At 33.2% G+C, this 18212-nt stretch overlaps 3 protein-coding genes across 4 annotated transcripts in view; 1 reads left to right on the forward strand and 2 right to left on the reverse strand.

The window, feature by feature from the left end:
• The first annotated feature begins 516 nt into the window (after positions 1-516).
• Positions 517-18212, forward strand: part of LOC100180620 (chromodomain-helicase-DNA-binding protein 1) — a 32104-nt gene continuing 14408 nt past the window's right edge. The window contains exons 1-14 of one of the 2 annotated variants that reach the window (XM_026834959.1): positions 517-676; positions 2438-2527; positions 2671-2734; positions 3195-3350; positions 3494-3601; positions 3871-3954; positions 4110-4156; positions 4394-4551; positions 4788-4908; positions 5292-5412; positions 5838-5964; positions 6580-6795; positions 7136-7311; positions 17210-17331. In XM_026834959.1, the coding sequence (XP_026690760.1) occupies positions 2460-2527; positions 2671-2734; positions 3195-3350; positions 3494-3601; positions 3871-3954; positions 4110-4156; positions 4394-4551; positions 4788-4908; positions 5292-5412; positions 5838-5964; positions 6580-6795; positions 7136-7311; positions 17210-17331 (1568 nt within the window). In that variant the 5' untranslated portion in view covers positions 517-676; positions 2438-2459. Of the gene's footprint in view, positions 677-2391; positions 2528-2670; positions 2735-3194; positions 3351-3493; positions 3602-3870; positions 3955-4109; positions 4157-4393; positions 4552-4787; positions 4909-5291; positions 5413-5837; positions 5965-6579; positions 6796-7135; positions 7312-17209; positions 17332-18212 lie in introns of both variants that reach the window. The other variant, XM_018812636.2, reaches the window with a different exon arrangement.
• Positions 7662-13223, reverse strand: LOC108949636 (adhesion G protein-coupled receptor L2-like). Its single transcript, XM_026834960.1, has 7 exons — positions 12216-13223; positions 11819-11880; positions 11236-11358; positions 10764-10837; positions 10615-10708; positions 10117-10264; positions 7662-9735 (listed from the first exon to the last, which is right to left on the reverse strand). The coding sequence occupies exons 1-7, from the start codon at positions 12500-12502 to the stop codon at positions 8118-8120; spliced, it is 2406 nt and encodes an 801-aa protein (XP_026690761.1). The 5' UTR covers positions 12503-13223; the 3' UTR covers positions 7662-8117.
• LOC108949635 (adhesion G-protein coupled receptor G2-like) lies at positions 13322-16722 on the reverse strand. Its single transcript, XM_018812638.2, has 4 exons — positions 16253-16722; positions 15179-15617; positions 14795-14886; positions 13322-14517 (listed from the first exon to the last, which is right to left on the reverse strand). The coding sequence occupies exons 1-4, from the start codon at positions 16483-16485 to the stop codon at positions 13443-13445; spliced, it is 1839 nt and encodes a 612-aa protein (XP_018668183.1). The 5' UTR covers positions 16486-16722; the 3' UTR covers positions 13322-13442.

Genomic DNA, 18212 nt, shown 5'->3' on the forward strand with positions numbered 1-18212 from the left:
TTAGTAAATGCATGAATGAATGTATGACTGCACGTAACTTAATACTAATGGACGAATCGTTTGTATAAGAAGCGAGTATTGATTAAATTTATGTAGTCCACTTGTTGAGCGTGTAATAATGACTAAACATAAATAAGGCAGTTGTGTTTAGCAAAAGGGAAACTGCATTGCAAAGTTGTTCCAAGTAGTACACACATATGTATCTGTTGTACACAGAGTCCGTATATAAACAAGTTTATATACGGACTCTGGTTGTTCGTACTTCGTGTAAAAATAAAGCTTTAAAAAATGCAAACCCGAGAAATTTATCATTGTTGCAAAAGCGATAAAATGCATTACTTTAAAATCTAGTTCACTTAACGTATTCTATTTAAATGATCAATGTTTAACTTTTCACAAAGAAATGACATTGGCCCCCTACAAATTACAAATGTTTTACTACATGAATCGTTGTGTGAATAAATGACGTAAAGACGAGGCGAGCAGCTGATTTTCTTCTTCAGTCGTTCGTTGGCTTTTGACCCGTGCGGGTTGTGTGTAGCCTTAGTGGAGTTTAAATTTTAGCGGCAATGCTGCATATATAGGCTATACATCATTATAATAACATTGGTATTTTATTAATACTTCTTACAGTGTCGTTCGACCGACCAGTGGAGCATATAACGCGACTAAGCAGGTAACTACATAACTCTGTTTTTGAGCCTTTTGGAGACAACATTAGTGCAAATAACATTAAAAAACAAATGTTTTTTCATCAAAAAGCAAGTTTATGACAATCTTAAACTGTTAAGTTGTAGATTTAGCTAATATTTTGTGTTCTACACATTGTCCTTGGCCACGCCCAAAAAACATTAAGTCCAAAACCCAGGTCTTACAGTGAATTTTTGCAACTTTTGGTCTTAGGACTGTCTTATAAACTTAAAAACAGATCTTCTGATACTGCTGTTTTATGTTTTTTCTCAATTTTGTAATTTAGTGTCTTAGAGGTCACAATATATTCACAATTTGATACAAATCATCCAAAATGCGATGTTATGCCAGCAGAAACTGTAGTGCATATATACAGACCATGTAGCTTTGTTTACATTCAGATTTGCTAGTTTATGTATGCATACTATTGTTTGTAAAGGGCAGTTCAATGTTTATAGCTTCAAGATTCCATAAGTTTGCCCAGAAAGTAACTGCGTCTGTAAAGTCCCAGAAAAATGCAAAAAAATAGCCATTTTTGCAAGAAAAAGTTTATTTTTAATGAAAACCACTGTATATGTGGCTGTGGTAAAACTTTTCATGGTAAAGCTATTTGATCCAATGCTCAAAGTCAGCTATGTTCTATGATTAAAGTACTGATCAGCTTGTTTGGAAGAAAATTGTACATTAGTTGTGTAAGAACAGTCAACCATCTTAGCCTAATGTTGTTCAGTTACTATTTAACCTCAGCCTGTATCTCACTTTTTTCAAGAGTTTTGATTCAGTAAATGCGTTAGTTAAATAAGCCCTTATTCAGAAACCATATACAGCTTTCCAGTGAAACATTTACTTCAATTAAACGGTAATGGTTTTGGAACTATAAAGTCATAAGAACAAGAGAGTCTTCTGAATGTAACAGATAGCTTTACACACAAATTAAAACACACAGTATTATGTCTTTTTTTATTAGCATATTAGAAGAGAACTCAAATACCACAGTTTTTACAAAAAAAACTGCAAAACTTTTGCAAAGATGGTAGCACTTACTTTGTTTTTACATGTGTTTAAACAAAGAGGTTACTCAGGTGTATGTTGCCTGTTAGAACTTCGATTGTATACTGTTTTAGGATGAGACAAACTCTTATAATCTGCAGTCTTTTGTTGTAAGTTATTGTAACAGGAACTTTCAAATTGAAAGGAAACATTATTGATCCATTTCCAACCATTAAAGTAAAATGAACAGTTCAGCATATTTGTTCTTATTTATGCAATGTCAGCTTATTTGTTGCTTACTAAAATGTTAAGCCAACTGTATCAAGGTTTATAACACATCTCTGCAGATCGAGTGATGGTAGTTATATAAGTACTGTCCAGGCACAGTGGTCAGTGTGCATGTCTATAACCCAGAGGTAATGGGTTCAAGGCTTGTCGCTGCTGCTGTTGTAGGTGTATGTGTCGTTGGGCAAGATACTTACCGGCAATTGCTTGAATGCAGTAGTCATTATTGGGTTGTCTAAATTGTCAGCCATCAGTTTAAAAACAATCACCCACAAAGTTGCATGTCTGGTAACTTATTTACTGTCTTTTCCCCTTTTGATCAATAAAATTGATATTCAAATGTACTTTTTTTAAATCGACATGATATCCTACTGCCACACATAGTTCCCTATATTATATTTCTTTTCAATATTATTTTTGTTCCAGGTTCACATAGGTGTAGGAACAATTGAAACGAATTTGTTCATTGCAGCAAATGTGGAATAAAGAACGAAATGCCATCAGAACCGCTGAAACATCGGTCGTCAAAATCGCAAATGTCAGATGAAACTTCTTCATCAAGGTTAATGTTTTAATATTTCAATAAATGTTTATAAAATAGTTTTTTACCCTTTTAATAACTTTTAATAAAACATGACGGTCCTAAAAACGAATTAGAAGTATTCCTGTCATATTTACATCATTTATCATTACTTTTAATCACAGTTCCGAGGCTTCTGAAGATGAGGAAAGTACTGATGCAGAGACGAGTGCTGCTGAAACAGAAGAAGTGAGATTTTTTATGATTCTGCACTTATATATGGCTTTTTTGCATTCCTATTACTTATATAGGACTTTGTATACTTGTTTGTTCATCCGAACCAGGGCTTTTTGAACTAGGGGAATAACGTAACGAACTTTAGAAATCGCCAAGTGTTATTCAACTTTACACAAATTACTGCATATATTTAAATTTTAATCATAAAGAGTTGTGGAAATTTTAGGAAAACTTGAGGAAAAAACCATGTTTCTTCCCAACCTTTGGGTAAGCTTTTGTAGGGGAAGCTAAAATCGACTTTATTAAGAGGCCTACCATACAGAATACTAGTGAAATTCATAGACATTTTGATTATGCTGTTTAGAATAAAAAGTTTGTTGGAGGAGGGGGTCACAAGATATTAAAAATCAACAAAACGGTCCGCCAACTAAAAAAGATTTGAAACCACTGCTCTAAACCATGTTTGTTCCAGGCACAGCAATCCACATCTTCCGGGAGTAACTATCTTCACCATCCATGGTTGCTGGAGACGAGGGAAGACGGAAAAGTTGATGAAACTTCACAAAATCAACATCAACATGAAACCCATGATTCTGATAACCAGGATAACTCATCTAATAATTCACAAGTATGCTTATTGTTGATCTTACCTTTTGATAACTTTTTATGCACAAACTATTTACATAGCAAAATCCTTGGAAATTAGGTAATGACGTTGTTTTGTTTAACATCCCACTTTGGAATCTCTTCATGTTTTTTCTTTGTCTTCAGGACTCTTCCTCCAGCTCCGGTGAGAGCAGTAGTGATGACTCCACTTCCTCTGATGAAGAATCCTCCAAAAGGTCTTCCCACAAAAATTCAAAAAGCAAAGATTTGCCGGTTTGACTTTAACTTTATATAAAGCAGTTATATTTTACATTATTAAAATCTGGGGTGAAATTATTAGTAAAATGCAGTTACACTCATAGTTGTGATTTTCAGATTGATGTGTGTCTTTTTTTAGGTCTGTCTTATTTATTTTTTAAGATGCATCTTAATGCTGATTACGTACATAATGTAAATCCAATGCTTAGATTTCCATTTCTGTATCCTTTAGGTAGATATACTAGGCCATAAATTTAATCTTGTTTAAAACTTTATACGATTAGGAATGGGAGAGTAACCCACAAATATATGGACTTAGACGTTCTTCAAGACAGAAAAAAGAACCGCAACGATTAACTGCTAAACAGGTATGGAACATTACATACTCAATATTTTGCACAATATTTTTAACATTACATACACAATAAAACATCACAAACACAATATTTTTATTCTTGCAATAAAATTAGTGATAATTTTCTCGATTTATTATAAATTTATAATATGTGTTTATGCTTTTTAGTCTTGCTCGGATGAAGATGGAAACTTTGGAAGAAAACATTTGAAAGAGTAAGTAGTATTAGCAGTGGCTTAGATTTTATAAATTTTTTGGCGGTTCGACCAGTGGCGCAACCAGGAATAGTAAAAACTGCAGGGGACGCGGGGGGTTTACAATTTTACAGGGGGTCCTGTCTCAGAGAAATTGTTTTAAAAGCCTTGCGTTAGATGTTAAAATATTTGCACCCTCAGGAAAAGACCGTTTTTGACCCATTCAAATAAACTTTTACAAGTGTTTGCACTTCTCAGGAAAGACCCAACTTCGACATTAAGTGGGTCAAGCAGTGAAGAATCGAACGAATACGAATCATCAGCTTCTTGGAAACGAGGGAAAGGAAATTTAAAAAAATCAAAATTATCTCAGATGAGAGCTAAGCTTATGGGCAAGAAAACTAAGAATATTAAATGTAAATTTTGAAATATATGTTTTAAGATATGTTTCATACTTAGATACAAAAACATGACTGCTGTTAATGGGATATTTAAATAAAAAAAAATGGTTTTCCATACTTTATCTAAATCGAAAATTTTATTTTTATATTTTATTTAAATTAAAAAAATATAATTTTTCATATTTTATCCAAATAAAAAAAAAGTGATTTTCCATTTAACCATGCTCACCCATATAATGTCTATGTTGCAGCTTATTCAAAGCCTCGTAATCGACGAATGGAGACATCCACTATGTCGGATGATGACACATCAGATGACAATCAACCTGTAAGAGCTTCATCCAGGATACAAAGGAAGAGCAACACTGTTAGGTAAGTGAGATGTTACTAATAATACAAGAATCTAAATTGTGCCATGGAATAGTGGTTAGGTAGGTGTTTTATCTTTTGCATGTGAGATACCTCAGCGTGGCAAGCAATGGGTAACTATGTTAGGTGGGCTGTTACTAATAAGCTTGGAATTGAATGAAGGGATGTAACTTGCTTTATCCTCGCGTGGCGGAAAATGACAGTTGTTATGACATGGGTGTTCTGTTTCATACACTCTCTGCCATGCCGCTGAACTTATAATACCCTTGGTTTTCCTTGTTTCTGTTAAATATGTAGTAATACAAATAAAAACAACAAACAAAGTGTTTAAAATATGACATTAATGTATTAAACGCACCTACAATAACTTTCTTTCGTTGTTTCAGTTACAGGGAAAATGATTCTACGCAAGAAACCGACAGTGATGATCTTGTAGAGATTAATCCCAATGAAGAGGTGGAAGAGGACCCGGACACAGAGGCCATTGAAAAGATCATGGATAGCAGGGTGGGTGTTTGTTTTGAAAATACTACTTAAAATTGTTTTGCAAAAATGTTTACATTTACCAGGCTGTTTTTATAGGTGTTATCAAAAATATTTTGTATCTTGTTTATTTTGAGATTCCCTTGATTGTAAGTTATACCTTGCATAGGCGGCACGCAAAGTCAAAGGTACAAATAACAATTACTTCATCTGTGTGCTTAAGCTGAAAAGGTTTATCACATCTGCACATTAAAAGCAGCAGGGATACACAACAGAGGTTTTTAATTTTTATTACCATGTTCTGTTGCTTGCTGTACTAATGTGTCATTTTTAAGTATATATAGTTACATAATATGATAAGTGATAACACTGTTACTACTTTAGTCTGGAGAAATATATTTAACTTTTTAGGTTACTGTTTTTTTGTGTCTAATACTTTTTTGTCTTAGGTTGGTCGCCTTGGTGCCACCGGTGCAAAAACCACAGCATATGCTGTGAAGAGGTCATCAGATCCTAACCATGGTTTTAATGTAAAGACAGATGAAGCTGAAACTCAATACTTAATCAAATGGAAAAGTAAGGCTCTAATTATTTTGCTAAAAACATCATTTTATTATTTAAATTTGTACAAATTAAGCAGGGCTTTCCAAGCTTTTTTGCTATCCTTTTTCAATTTTTTAACGTTTTCTGTGGCCCTTTACTGTTATTAGTACAATATAATTATGAAGTAGTTTGTGTAAAAATTTGTGTACTCCCGTCTCAGTGATCCTTAAAGTTAGTTATGGGCCCCCAGTTTGGGAAGTTCTGAATAAGAAATGCCCTTATGCTTTACTGTTGGGTTATATATGATAAATCTTAAGACTACCCTGGCTTATAAATACAGAACTATCACCCATATTATATTTTCAATGGATATTTTTAAGTTTTTTCTGTCATTGAACATGTTTGGCTATCTGACCAGTAAAAGCAGTATGGAGTCGTATAACAAGGCCCATTATCCTACCCCTAGAATGCCTAGATCCTAAGTGTGTAATAGAATAATTTTGCTACTATGCATAATAGGTAATTAATCGTTTAGCATTTCATCTGGTATAAAAAATGTAGTGTATTTCTGGTGTTTTTCTCGTCCTTTCATCAGGGAATGCATATTTCCACCAAAAGTGTATCTAATACATCACTTTTTTTCCTTAGATTGGTCTCACCTTCACAATACATGGGAATCCGAAGAAACGTTAAGAACACAAAACATTAGGGGCATGAAACGCCTCGAAAATTTTGTGAGAAAAAATGAAGAAATAAATGTTTGGCTGAATGCTGCCCTGCCCGAGGATAAAGAATATTATTACTGCCAACAAGCAATGAACAACAATGTACTGCAAAACTACTTGAAAGTTGAAAGAGTTATTGGTGAGAATATTTCATACTTTTTTATATTATAAGGCTTACTGGTAAGACTTTTTCAGTGTTTGTGTTGTAATGAGTTGGTAAATGTGCTACCTTAAAGGTTTTATGGTGATAGATAATATGTATTTAATATAGGGCCTAATTTTTGTTGGTAAACTTACAGATTTAACTGTAGATGAACTAACAATTGGTTTGCTGCATTTCGTTTCTTTTGTTGATTAAGTTCTTTTTTATTCCTACCATTGTAAAGTTTTGAAAAGGACAAAATTTAGAGTTTGTCACAAATATTGGCGCTTACAATAAGAGTTGTTTATATATTCTTAACAAGATTTTTTAATTTCAGCGCGATCTGCCAAGAAAAACCAGCAAGAAACCTGGGACTACCAAGTTAAATGGTGCGGCCTGCCTTACAGTGAATGTACATGGGAAGAGGAATCTCTTATTAAGGAATTTCAGGATGAAATAAATGCGTTTGAGATGAGACAAGATAACCCTTGTATCCCAAAGCGCGACTGCAAGGTAAGGCGTTTTGTTTATAGAATATTTTGGAAATAAATAATATACGAATATTTTAGAAAGATAAGGTTTTTAGAAGAAATTTTCGATTTTAGAAAAAATATGTTTTTGTCTTCTTATATTTATTATTTTTTATATACTATAACAAAATGGGGAAACTAAGAATATAACAGCAGTGTCCTACAGTATGACTTCACATGCTTTTTTATTGTGCCCCTTTATTCTGTTTGGAAACAAATAATTAATAATGGTATTCTTAGTTTACCAGTCATGAGCTCTGATCTAATAGCGCCAGTTTTATGATTAATCTGGTAAACTTGTAATAAGCGTTTGTAGCTGCACTCTATTTTTTTAACCCAGCCTGATTAAGATTATACACAAGTTTATGTCAGCAATAAATAGATTCAACAGTTACAAACAAAGAAAAAACTTTTCAATGCAAAAAAACAAACACAAACCGTATATAACATTAACAGGTACAAGAAAATATAGACCATATTAATGGTTCAAAACGAAAATATGTACATAAATAAACGTATTACCAATGTAATTATAATATAAATAGAGTTATAGTAAATTAGCAGTTTAAACTTTGTTTTAGTTTTTAGTCATTCCATTAATTCATTTTTAAAAGCATTTTTTTTTAATTTAAACTTTTAAGGGATCATATGGTATAAAAAACCAAGTGTATTTCCGGGCATTTAGTCTGCCATCCGCCAAGACTTTAATCGTTTAGTGGTTCATCTGGTATAAAAACATAGTGTATTTCGGACAATTAATCTGCCACCTGGCAAGACTTCAGATGCTCACTATTGCTTTGACAAAGTGTTTGCATTTGTTTGTTTGGTTTGTCCAGTCACATTTTGTGGTGAAATATTCCAAAGTGCCGAATTCCACCTTCTGGTTACTATTTCTCTCACATCTGTGCTGTTCAACACACAAACAACAAACAGTCCAACACCTTGTACACCATTCAGCACTGTGTGGGCTAAAATAAACCCAAACGTTAAGCTGTCATCACATAACGGTCTGCCTCTCTGGTATGTTAGACTGCCTATCCAGCCAACAAGCCATGTAACTCCAAGCAGTGGAAAAAGCTTCAAAAACGCATTGGAAAGCGATATTGAAATTGAATCTTTGGTTTGAGATTGCTCTGTACAGCTATTGGTTGCTGTTGCTTCACTATTTCTTCTAGGTTTCAGTGTAGGCACGTTTTTTGACAGCTTCGCTATAGTATACAGAACCCGTACCAGGAAAAATGTGTTGAGACATAGAATAATCATTACAGGAACTGTGTTTGATAAAACCAAGTTCTGCTCATGGTGCAACCAGCAAATACGGTTTAACCCTATATTGTAATTTGATCTATAAATATATTTCCTTCTTGCCATGCCAAATGCCATTGCAATCCCAGATATCAGCAGTGGACCACCCCAACCAAATAGAAACTTCATTCTTCCAAATGTTCTGTTTTTTATGTTCCCCCTCACAATGCATAAGTGTAGGTATACCCCTTCTACTAACATCCAAAAAAACGAAGCCAGTTCAAAATAGTGGGTCAGAAATGCCACTACAACACACAGTTCGTAGCCAGTTCGAGCAGCCAAGTCTCCAAGTAGCAGCACACAGTTCATGCCCAGCAAAGCCATACATAAGTTCAGATGAATTACAAATTTCACATTGGAAAATAGTGGCACTCGAATCCTTACATAAACCACCAAAACTAGTAAGAGAAACACGACAGAAACTGCATTGCATATATACCCTGCTATACTGAGCACTGAGTGGTAGGCACAGTTTTTGCTTCTTATTTTACCCACGTCACCACTTATTAAAAGCACAGCAAAATTTGTGGTATGATTACAATAGCATTTTGTAAAGTTAGTTCCATCAGCTACTACTTTGCAGCCAAAATTAGACCATCGTGTTGAATTGTAATCGTAAAACTCGCAAGATCGGTTTAGACCTATAGGAACGGCCGGAAAGTTCCCTCCTAAGGTAAATAGAACTGGAGCGCTGACTTTCTCTCTGCCTTTATAAATGGTGTAGGATAGAATGCTTGAATTTGGCATGAATACTTTGTTTTGTAACCCGGATAATTTGGCTGTGCTTTTTCTATCTATCTCGTTCAGCAGTTGTGGCAAAGATTTGGACTCTACGGAGACAAATGAATAACTCTCCCCACTTCTGGTGCTCATTACTTGCACTTCATTGTTGACTTCAATCACATCTCCAAGAGCTAATTCTCCAAACTTTACTTTTGTGCTTTCAGTTGATGCCATTTGCATTGGGAAAACGTGGCTCAAATTACGGCAAACTTGACTGAGCGTTGATAAGAGCAGTATTGGGTGTGGCACAGTAACGTTTAGTTCCCTATGACGAGATAATGCAATCCAGTTCATGGCATTACGCGGAAGTAAGACTAAACTGAAATGATATAATAGATAAGTAATAATAAATAGTGTTTTGTAATTTATACATGGACAATGTTTTTGCTTTTTGTTTAAATAAATGGGGTACTTTGTGTTCTCTCTTCTATTTTAAAAGTTAAATTGGAAATTTAGATGATAAATGACAGTATTTTATGTTTTGTCCCATGTTTTTAAAAGGTAAATTGCAATCTATGCTGCATTAGTATTCATAAAAAGTTGATTACAACCTATTGTAAAATGATTTAAGTAAACTTTTAGGTGGTAATCCTAGAAAATCACATCCTATACCCAGTAAAAAGTGTTCACCACACTCTTTTTACAAGTTCAGCGCTGTAAAAAATGTCCTCAAAATGTTTTATCACTAATACAGTTGTACCTTACAGCTCCAATAAAAGATTTTGTGTAGTTGTTTACTGCAGTCAAGTTTTCTTGTATATCTGGTGGTTCAATGCTTGTCAGCAGTTTGATTGCCGTAGCAAAATTTTCCACCTCAAACGGAACATCTTTATGCCGTTTTATAATTTCTAAAAAAAAATCCTTTCAGTTAAATAAATGTAACTTGCTTTATTCTCGCGTGGGCAGAAAGTGACAGTCATTATAAAAAAGTGTTGTTTCAAAAACATCGTGCCAGCTTACGAGTTACCATAAATGTAACTTTGAGGGTGATTGTGTTTTGTAGCTATATTTAGTTGTCTTGCCCAAGGAGACACATGCTCACAGTACTAGCAGGGACGAGCCTTGAACCCATTACCCCCGAGTTGGAAGCATACGTGACAACCAACTGTGTCACAACGCCAGAAGGAGTTTAGTGTAATGTGTAAAATAGCTTTGCTCTGAGTCATTCCATGTTAAAATTTTTGTTAACAAAGCTTACTATTTAACTGTCCCAGTTTCTTCAGTTCCTTTGCAGCTTTAGTTATGTTCTGTCTGCGGTTGATTGGTCTTGAATTCTCTGTCCTATTAAGATGCTAAAATGGCAACGCTGTTAGTTTTGATTTGATTAAATTTTATAAAAATATTTACCCCCAAGCGGGTCGGCGTGGTACCACTCCTTACTTCACATTGCAAACGCTGCGTTCTATTTAGTCTTTCTCCACCTAAATGTAAATAAGCATCTTATATGTTGCACTCAAGTTTACTACTAATTTAAAATTTAAAGACATAATGGGTCAACTCTGGCCTAAAAGTTTCTTGGCATGCCTTTTTGTAGGACTTCACCTATTTGAAATAAGTCAACATAAGGCAAAAAATTTAAATGTGATCAAACTACAATTGACATTCTATGTTACACTTTTTTACATTCTATTCTATGAGGGTAAGGTTCCGTACCGTGACACGCAATGGTCCTAGGATTTAGTCCAAGACTTGCACATTACTCCTAATTGTTTTTTCATTGTATATATTTTATTCTTTGTAATTTAAATAAAATCAAAACTGCATAGCTACTGTTTATACATTATATTCATTGTATATATCTTATAAATGTATCTTTTACCTGGAAACTCTTCGCTATTTGGATAGTCGCATACAAATCCACTCAAATTATCACTGCATCGTGTATGACTCATTAGCTGTTCATTCCAAGTTTCAACCTGTGTTCCAATATATCCACACTTACCTAAAAGAACACAGTTTTTTTTGTAAAAGAACACAGTTTTTTTTTGTAAAAGAGCACAGTTTTTTTTTCTATTCATTGAAAATGTCTTTCTGCTTTCCTTAATAGATCTAAATATGTCACAGCTTAACACTATGTATAAGTATGTTACACTAACTAGTATCCCAAATAAATAAATGAATGCAACTTTTATCCATTGTGTGGCAATGTCAGTCATTATAACTTTTACACAGTTGTTCTATTCCCATAAACATTGTGCTTTAAACAGACTGAGCCCACTTACGAGTTACCACATATGTAACTTTGTGGGTAATATTTTCAAAATATTTTCCCTGTATAACTAAGTTTTGGGCCTTATTACTTTATGGGAAATATTTTCAAAATATTTTTTCCTGTATAACTAAGTTTTGGGCCTTATTCTCTGGTTTAAATACGCAAGCATTAACCACATTCAGTAACTTACTTTCACTTCTTATCTGCTGAGAAATGTTGACCCAAAACTTTGAATTGTGCGTTGACAAATTTCTATTTAAAAAATAATATTAATTGGTAGACTTAAAAAGTGTAAGACAGTTTTCGTACAACTATAACAGCCAATATATATTTTTGACACAATTCCCTTTATTTTAAAAACAAAACTGAAACCATCTTCAGTGATGTCAGAAGTTAAAATTAACTGTATAAGGGAATTCCAACCTAGTTGGCATAGAAAGGAGCAGCAGTGTAAGCATTCAGACCTTGCTTGTGTTTATACAATATTACTATTTGGCCTTTCCCCCTTTATTTTATATCCCTCCTGCACACAATCGTTTATTAATCTACATTATAGTCATAATACGGTTCACTATATATGCACTTACATGGTTTGACAAAAACTTAAACACTGCATTATATTTGTGTGCTCTTCGCGAGAACCTTTGACAATCTTTCCCTTTCCTATGTGTCTGAACATCCCTGAATTAAATCCATTCCGTGGGCAATCACACACGCCCCGCCACTTGTTATATGGCTGGGCTTCATTTGACTTGAAGACGATCCTTTGTGAGTTGTTGCAAACACAAGCTTCAAATTCAACCGAAGCACTAATTTGGACTGACACACTAAACAGCAGCACTAAAACAAAGCTGAATTCTAGCATAGAAGCCATTTTGTATTCTCCAGCAGTCCAAGACTTTGTTTTCCAAAATTTCCTGAAATTTGTACTATAGTATTAATAAATGGTAAAAATCCGCCAAACATATCACCAATTTGAAATAACACACTAAAAAGCAGAACTAAACAATGATGAATTCTTGCATAAAAACTTTTTTATGCTCTTAATTCCTGAAATGTGTGTAACTGAAACAATATCAAATGCACTACTATAAATAGGTTTCAAATGAACCAAATCACTAATTTGGAGTAGCACACCAAAAAGCAAAACTAAGCAATGCTAAATTCTTGCATAAAAAAACTTTTTTATACTTTTAAATTCCTAAAATATGTCTGTGTATCTGCAACAATATTAAACGCGCTATAAATCTGTTATTGAAACTGTGTCTCATGTTTTGTGACATGAATCAGACTTGTGTTTTATTTTCATCATGCCACAATTCACTTGAGTTTTTCTTAACTTCCTGTAACGTAAATACCATCATAGTTTTATCATAATATCATTCCTGTTTCATATTAGATAGTAAATAAATTAAAAAGTAATAGCATTGTAGATACATTAACTGTATATTGTTAATAAGTTAAAACACTTAATATATTGTGCCAACAAAACTTAAAATTGTCGGCCTAAAACTGTTTTTTAAGCTTGCGCTTCATAGTAGTTACTTTACAAGCATACTAAAAATTTTTAATGTTTCAAAAGTCAAGCGATTAATTTAGGTATTTTTTTTACTTTAATGAAAACTATATGTATGTAGTCCCATCATATGCCCCTCTGTTTACGCAAACACATTTTTAATAAAAACGACATGTGTTTCACGTCTGTTTTATTAAATTTTGTGTAACATTGAATAAAAAACCAAAAAGGTAATTTAAAAGGTAGTTTATATTAAAAACAAAACACTAATGATAAATATTACACTATATTGAGCTATTTAAGGTTCATAGTTCATACTTTTATTAAACCTTGGCTTCTCGTTCAGCCAACAAAAATTAATCTTTTGAGTTCTTAATGCATTTCTTACTTCTGTGTTAAATACAATAAAAATAAAAAATAGGCAGACAGCCTGTATGCATAGCAAGACAGTGTCTATAACAAACAATACAAGATATTTATCCGGTTCTCGTAATGGGTCAGTAAGAAACAATGCAAATGAAATTGGCCATGGAATGATAAGAATAGGCATCAGTTTCAATAATGCTTTCCCTGCATCTTTCATAGCGTGTTGCACGTTATGCTGCTTCCCATTTCCGCCTTCAGAAGGCCTCATCTGTTTCTCGGCCTTGTATGAAAGCTTTAGCACCTTCAAGCATACAGTTATTAAGACCATAGTGTTCCAAGCACAAGCAACTACCACTGGCAATAAGACTGCCCAGTTAACTGTTTTTCTGTGTGGTAACGTGCATTGTAGATAAGACTGTCCTCCTGGGAGGACCAATTCATTGTTTTCTTCCTCTATTACATAATTTTGGTATTGCGTGGTGTATTGGCCCTCATTTACTCCAACTATGATCACAGTCCCAGCTATTAGAAAAGGAATCCCCCACCCAAATAAGTGGATGATTTTTGTGGAGAAGATTTTCCTTTTAAAACTATTGTAAACGATGAAGAAAAATAGCACGGCTGCTTCCAGGCTCACCCAAGTGAAAGTTGCTAGCAGAAAAAAGTGAACGAAAAAGGTTGCAGCATGACACATCGTTTTTGGGCCATAATACACAGAAACTATCCGAGAGGCAAGCAGGGAAAGGTAAAAGCCACAAAAGGCGCAGACCAGCCCCAACCTGGTGGGTTGAACGCTTGAAGTTCTCATTGATTTAGTTTTTCTGATTAAAACTGCAAGTAACATAGCAGTAGTGGACATTATGATCAATGCTAATATCTCTGCAGAAAGTGTGAAAATTCGTGCAACTATTTTTTCTGATAGAAACTGTCTTGCGTCTTTGATTTGCGTCACAACAGTAATAGTTGCAGCATGTTGACACTCGCATATTATCTCATCCCCTAATTTCCTGAAATAAAAAGACAGTTCATATTCATACAACTTGTATAAATAAATTAAACTTATTTTCTCTGGCGTGGCAGGGTTGCGACAATCATTATAACGAGGGTGTTTAGTTTCCTCCTTGCCAGTTACGACATATGTAACTTATTTATCCTCGCGTGGCGGAAAAACGACAGTCGTTATAACACAGATATTCTATTTCACACACCTTGTGTGTACTTGCAAGTGACCATCTAATTTTGTGGTCACTTATCTAACCACTTGTACCAATGTATTGAAATTACCTGATTGAACAATTCCTTACATTGATCTGACCACCGTGTTGTACCACAGCACAAGAAATAAAAGCTCGGTTTTTCCTTTTATGGAAAGTAACCTGCAAACAAAAAGATTTTACTCAACAGATACAAAATTATCCTTTTTTTTTATTAAAGGTCAAAAATTTTTTCAATTTACTTTCGGTATATTATTTGCAATGTGCTACAAAAGTTTTTAAACTAAATACCCAAATAAGTGCGGATATTGTTTTCCTGTCATTAAAAATGTCCTGTCACAACAAAGAGACCATAAACTTAACAAATAGGGAAAAAAGCTTATACTCATAATGCAATTGAATTTTAAAACAATTGATTCTGTTTTAGTTTAAACTGCCTCAAACCAGTTCCAACCTGTTCATTGTCCAAAAGTTCACTTTCTTCCACTGGTCCTCTGTAGCCATCAAGCACATATGAAGTTAGTTGCGGTATAACTTCTTTCTTTCCATCCACAAATACAGCATCTAATACTGGTACCATCTTGGAAAATAAAATCCTTTGTACTACAACATCTGTTGAATAATTCTGCCAAGTCACTGCTGCTGCTACAGTGTTACTTGTAGCATTAAGCAGAGCTGTAGCATTCACTGTATCTTTTCCATGCCCCATAGTTCCTAATGATACACTCCCATTTTCATACACCACACCAAAGCAGTGCTTTCCACATGTATGGTTGTCATATATGTTGTCATAACACTCCCAAGCTCCAGGTGGATGTTGTATAAAATATCCAAGTCCCACCAACTTTATGAGAAGAGTCTTTACGCCATTTTGTGCAACTGAGAATGCTTTTCTGTGATGAATTAACAAAGTTTTATTTACTGTATTAACTATATAAATTGTGCTATACACAAATTCATAAATATTTTTATTTTATAATATTAATAGTTAAGTTTTTGTTAGCATTTAAAAATATACTAAGCAGGTGTATGTTACTACAAATAAGGTGTTATACACAAAAAATCATAAATTTTCACTTTAGAATCTTAAGAGATTACTGTTTGTTTCAATTGGAAAGTATTTAAATTGTGCATGTCAAAAAGAGTTTAGTGTAACTGATATACAAATATTTAAAATGCAGGTTTCACACATTCAGTTACATTGCTCTGATTTCATGCACATCAGATTTATTGAGCAAAACTTTTCAGATATATGAGTCTAATTAGTTATTACTAATATCACATTTTCCTATATGAGTCATTAAAAAGCGCTGCACGACTCCCTGCAATAAACATGTCTTTCATGCCTTTAAGTGTTCAACGGCCTCACTTCTTAACTGACGCCATTTTCTACACTTTTTATCTATAGCGTATTTTAACGACTATCGTTTTGCTGTTGATCCCCCCCTTCTTTTCGATTTTTAAAAATATGACCTTCAATTTTCACAGGGATTAAATAAAAACTATGTTATGTAAACCTACAACTTACCTATTTACTAGTAAAAGATGCCCTTTATTGTTCATTAGGGAGGTTATATACCCTAGAAGTTGTGTAGAATTGGTAGACTGTAATCCTTTTTGAACTAAGTTCATATTCATATTATCCCAACAGTTAGTGTTATTGTTCATGCACGTGATAATATTGTTTTCACCCATCACGATTATGATCATGTGAATTATTATCATGATCGAAATCACGCTGCCTATTATTTTTAATTGCATTTTGAAATTTCAGATTAAGCCTCAGTAGTATTATTGCTATATTAGAAACATATTACGCAATATGGGGGATTTCCTTTTGATTCTATCTCCTGAAATACAAAGAATTAAATGCGTAATTAGGTGTAATGGTAATTCACAGAACTCAACAGTAATTTGCACAAACAGCAGACACATTTCAGAGAATATTTATAAACCTATGTATGGCAAATAAAAGTTACATTAAAATGTTTTTTTTATTTTTTTTACCATTTTTATAAATCTATGTATAGCTAATAAAAATACATTAAAATGGATTTTTTGATAATTTTTTTTAAATAAAATGTATATATATATAATAAATGTATTTTTTCTACCACATTGGTATTGTATTAAAGTGAATATTACTTATTGCATTCATGGTTTTAAGTATATATAGTTGGAATTTTGAATACATTTATACACAGAAAAAAATTAACTTATATTTGTGCTATTGGTACAAAATAAAAGCAATCTTATTGGTATTTTGTATACAAAACAACATTTAGAAAATCCATATCCATAATTAACCTATACATAACCACTTTTATATTACAATTACAAGTCTATTTAAGTAATGTAGTGGAACATATTTTGTAAGAATTGCGAAAAAAGAAACTTTAATCCTAAATTAACCTACATATAACCAAATTTCCTTATAAATATCAAGTCTACTTAAGCAATGTAATGTATGAACCACATTTCCCAGGTATTACGCCAACGTCCACGTTTTGTCCCAATGTCTCGACAGCCAGACTGGTTTCAGGGCAAACTACAACTGCGCGATTACCAACTACAAGGTGTTAACTGGCTGGCACACTCATGGTGCAAGTAAGTTCATATTACTAAATACTGTTAACAGTAAGTTAATATCCATATTTAAAATCTATTAACAACAACAAGTTAAAATCACCACACTATCAGTTAAAATCACCACACTATCAGTTAAAATAAACGTGCAAGTAAGTTTATGTCATTGTTTAAAATATATTTTAAAACAGTTAATTTCACTAATAAGTACTGTGGGGAAAAGATAGGACACCTTTAGAACGTAGTATCCAAATATCCTGATCGTGTTTTAAACAATTAACAGTGTACGGGAGTCATGGGAGTACGGTTTTATAATTATAATTCTTTGAATGTTCGTTGTTTACTATCAAATGGGATGAGAAAATGAAATAAAAATATGTTCCATCTTACCCTACCCTACTATATATCTTGTTACCTGTTACAATACATTAGTATCACTATAACTTTAAAAAGTGAGTTAATATTACTGTTTAAACATCTAGTAAGAGTAAGTTTTTTTACTATCACTATATCTTAAATTAGGTTAATATTACTATATCTTGTAACTGTCAAATTTACTACTTTTAATGGCTGCCAAACATAATGATTTTGCTGTTTAAAAATAATTCGCGCTTAAAATTATTACTGTTCTTAAATTATACTTTTCTTTAAATTTTTGCCTAGTTTGTTAAAAAGCTCATTTGCGTACTACCGCAGACCCGCAGTCTCATTTGCGATACTGTTAGAGTAGTATTGATATTGATTATTTCACTCACTATCAATTACATTTGAATAAAAATCTGCAACAATATTGTTGTATTGACAAGTACTGAATTTTGTTGCTTATTTTATTCTGACTAAGCCACCAGAGTGAGAAACTGAATACGTACATTGTGTCTGCTTGTTTGTCATGGTTCTTTGAA

This window comes from Ciona intestinalis, chromosome 7, assembly GCF_000224145.3.
Source record: "Ciona intestinalis chromosome 7, KH, whole genome shotgun sequence".
NCBI lineage: Eukaryota > Metazoa > Chordata > Ascidiacea > Phlebobranchia > Cionidae > Ciona > Ciona intestinalis.

Excerpts from the sequence above, each read along its gene's own strand:
- LOC108949635 (XM_018812638.2), bottom strand. The coding sequence starts at position 16,485 with ATGCAATTAAAAATAATAGGCAGCGTGATTTCGATCATGATAATAATT. Across the intron at positions 15,618-16,252 it reads CATCTTTTACTAGTAAATAG|AAAAGCATTCTCAGTTGCAC; the intron begins GTAAGTTGTAGG and ends AATTCATCACAG. Across the intron at positions 14,518-14,794 it reads GTAAGGAATTGTTCAATCAG|GAAATTAGGGGATGAGATAA; the intron begins GTAATTTCAATA and ends TTTTTATTTCAG.
- LOC108949636 (XM_026834960.1), bottom strand. The coding sequence starts at position 12,502 with ATGGCTTCTATGCTAGAATTCAGCTTTGTTTTAGTGCTGCTGTTTAGT. Across the intron at positions 11,359-11,818 it reads TCAGCAGATAAGAAGTGAAA|GTAAGTGTGGATATATTGGA; the intron begins GTAAGTTACTGA and ends GTGTTCTTTTAG. Across the intron at positions 10,709-10,763 it reads CCACGCCGACCCGCTTGGGG|CATCTTAATAGGACAGAGAA; the intron begins GTAAATATTTTT and ends TTGCCATTTTAG.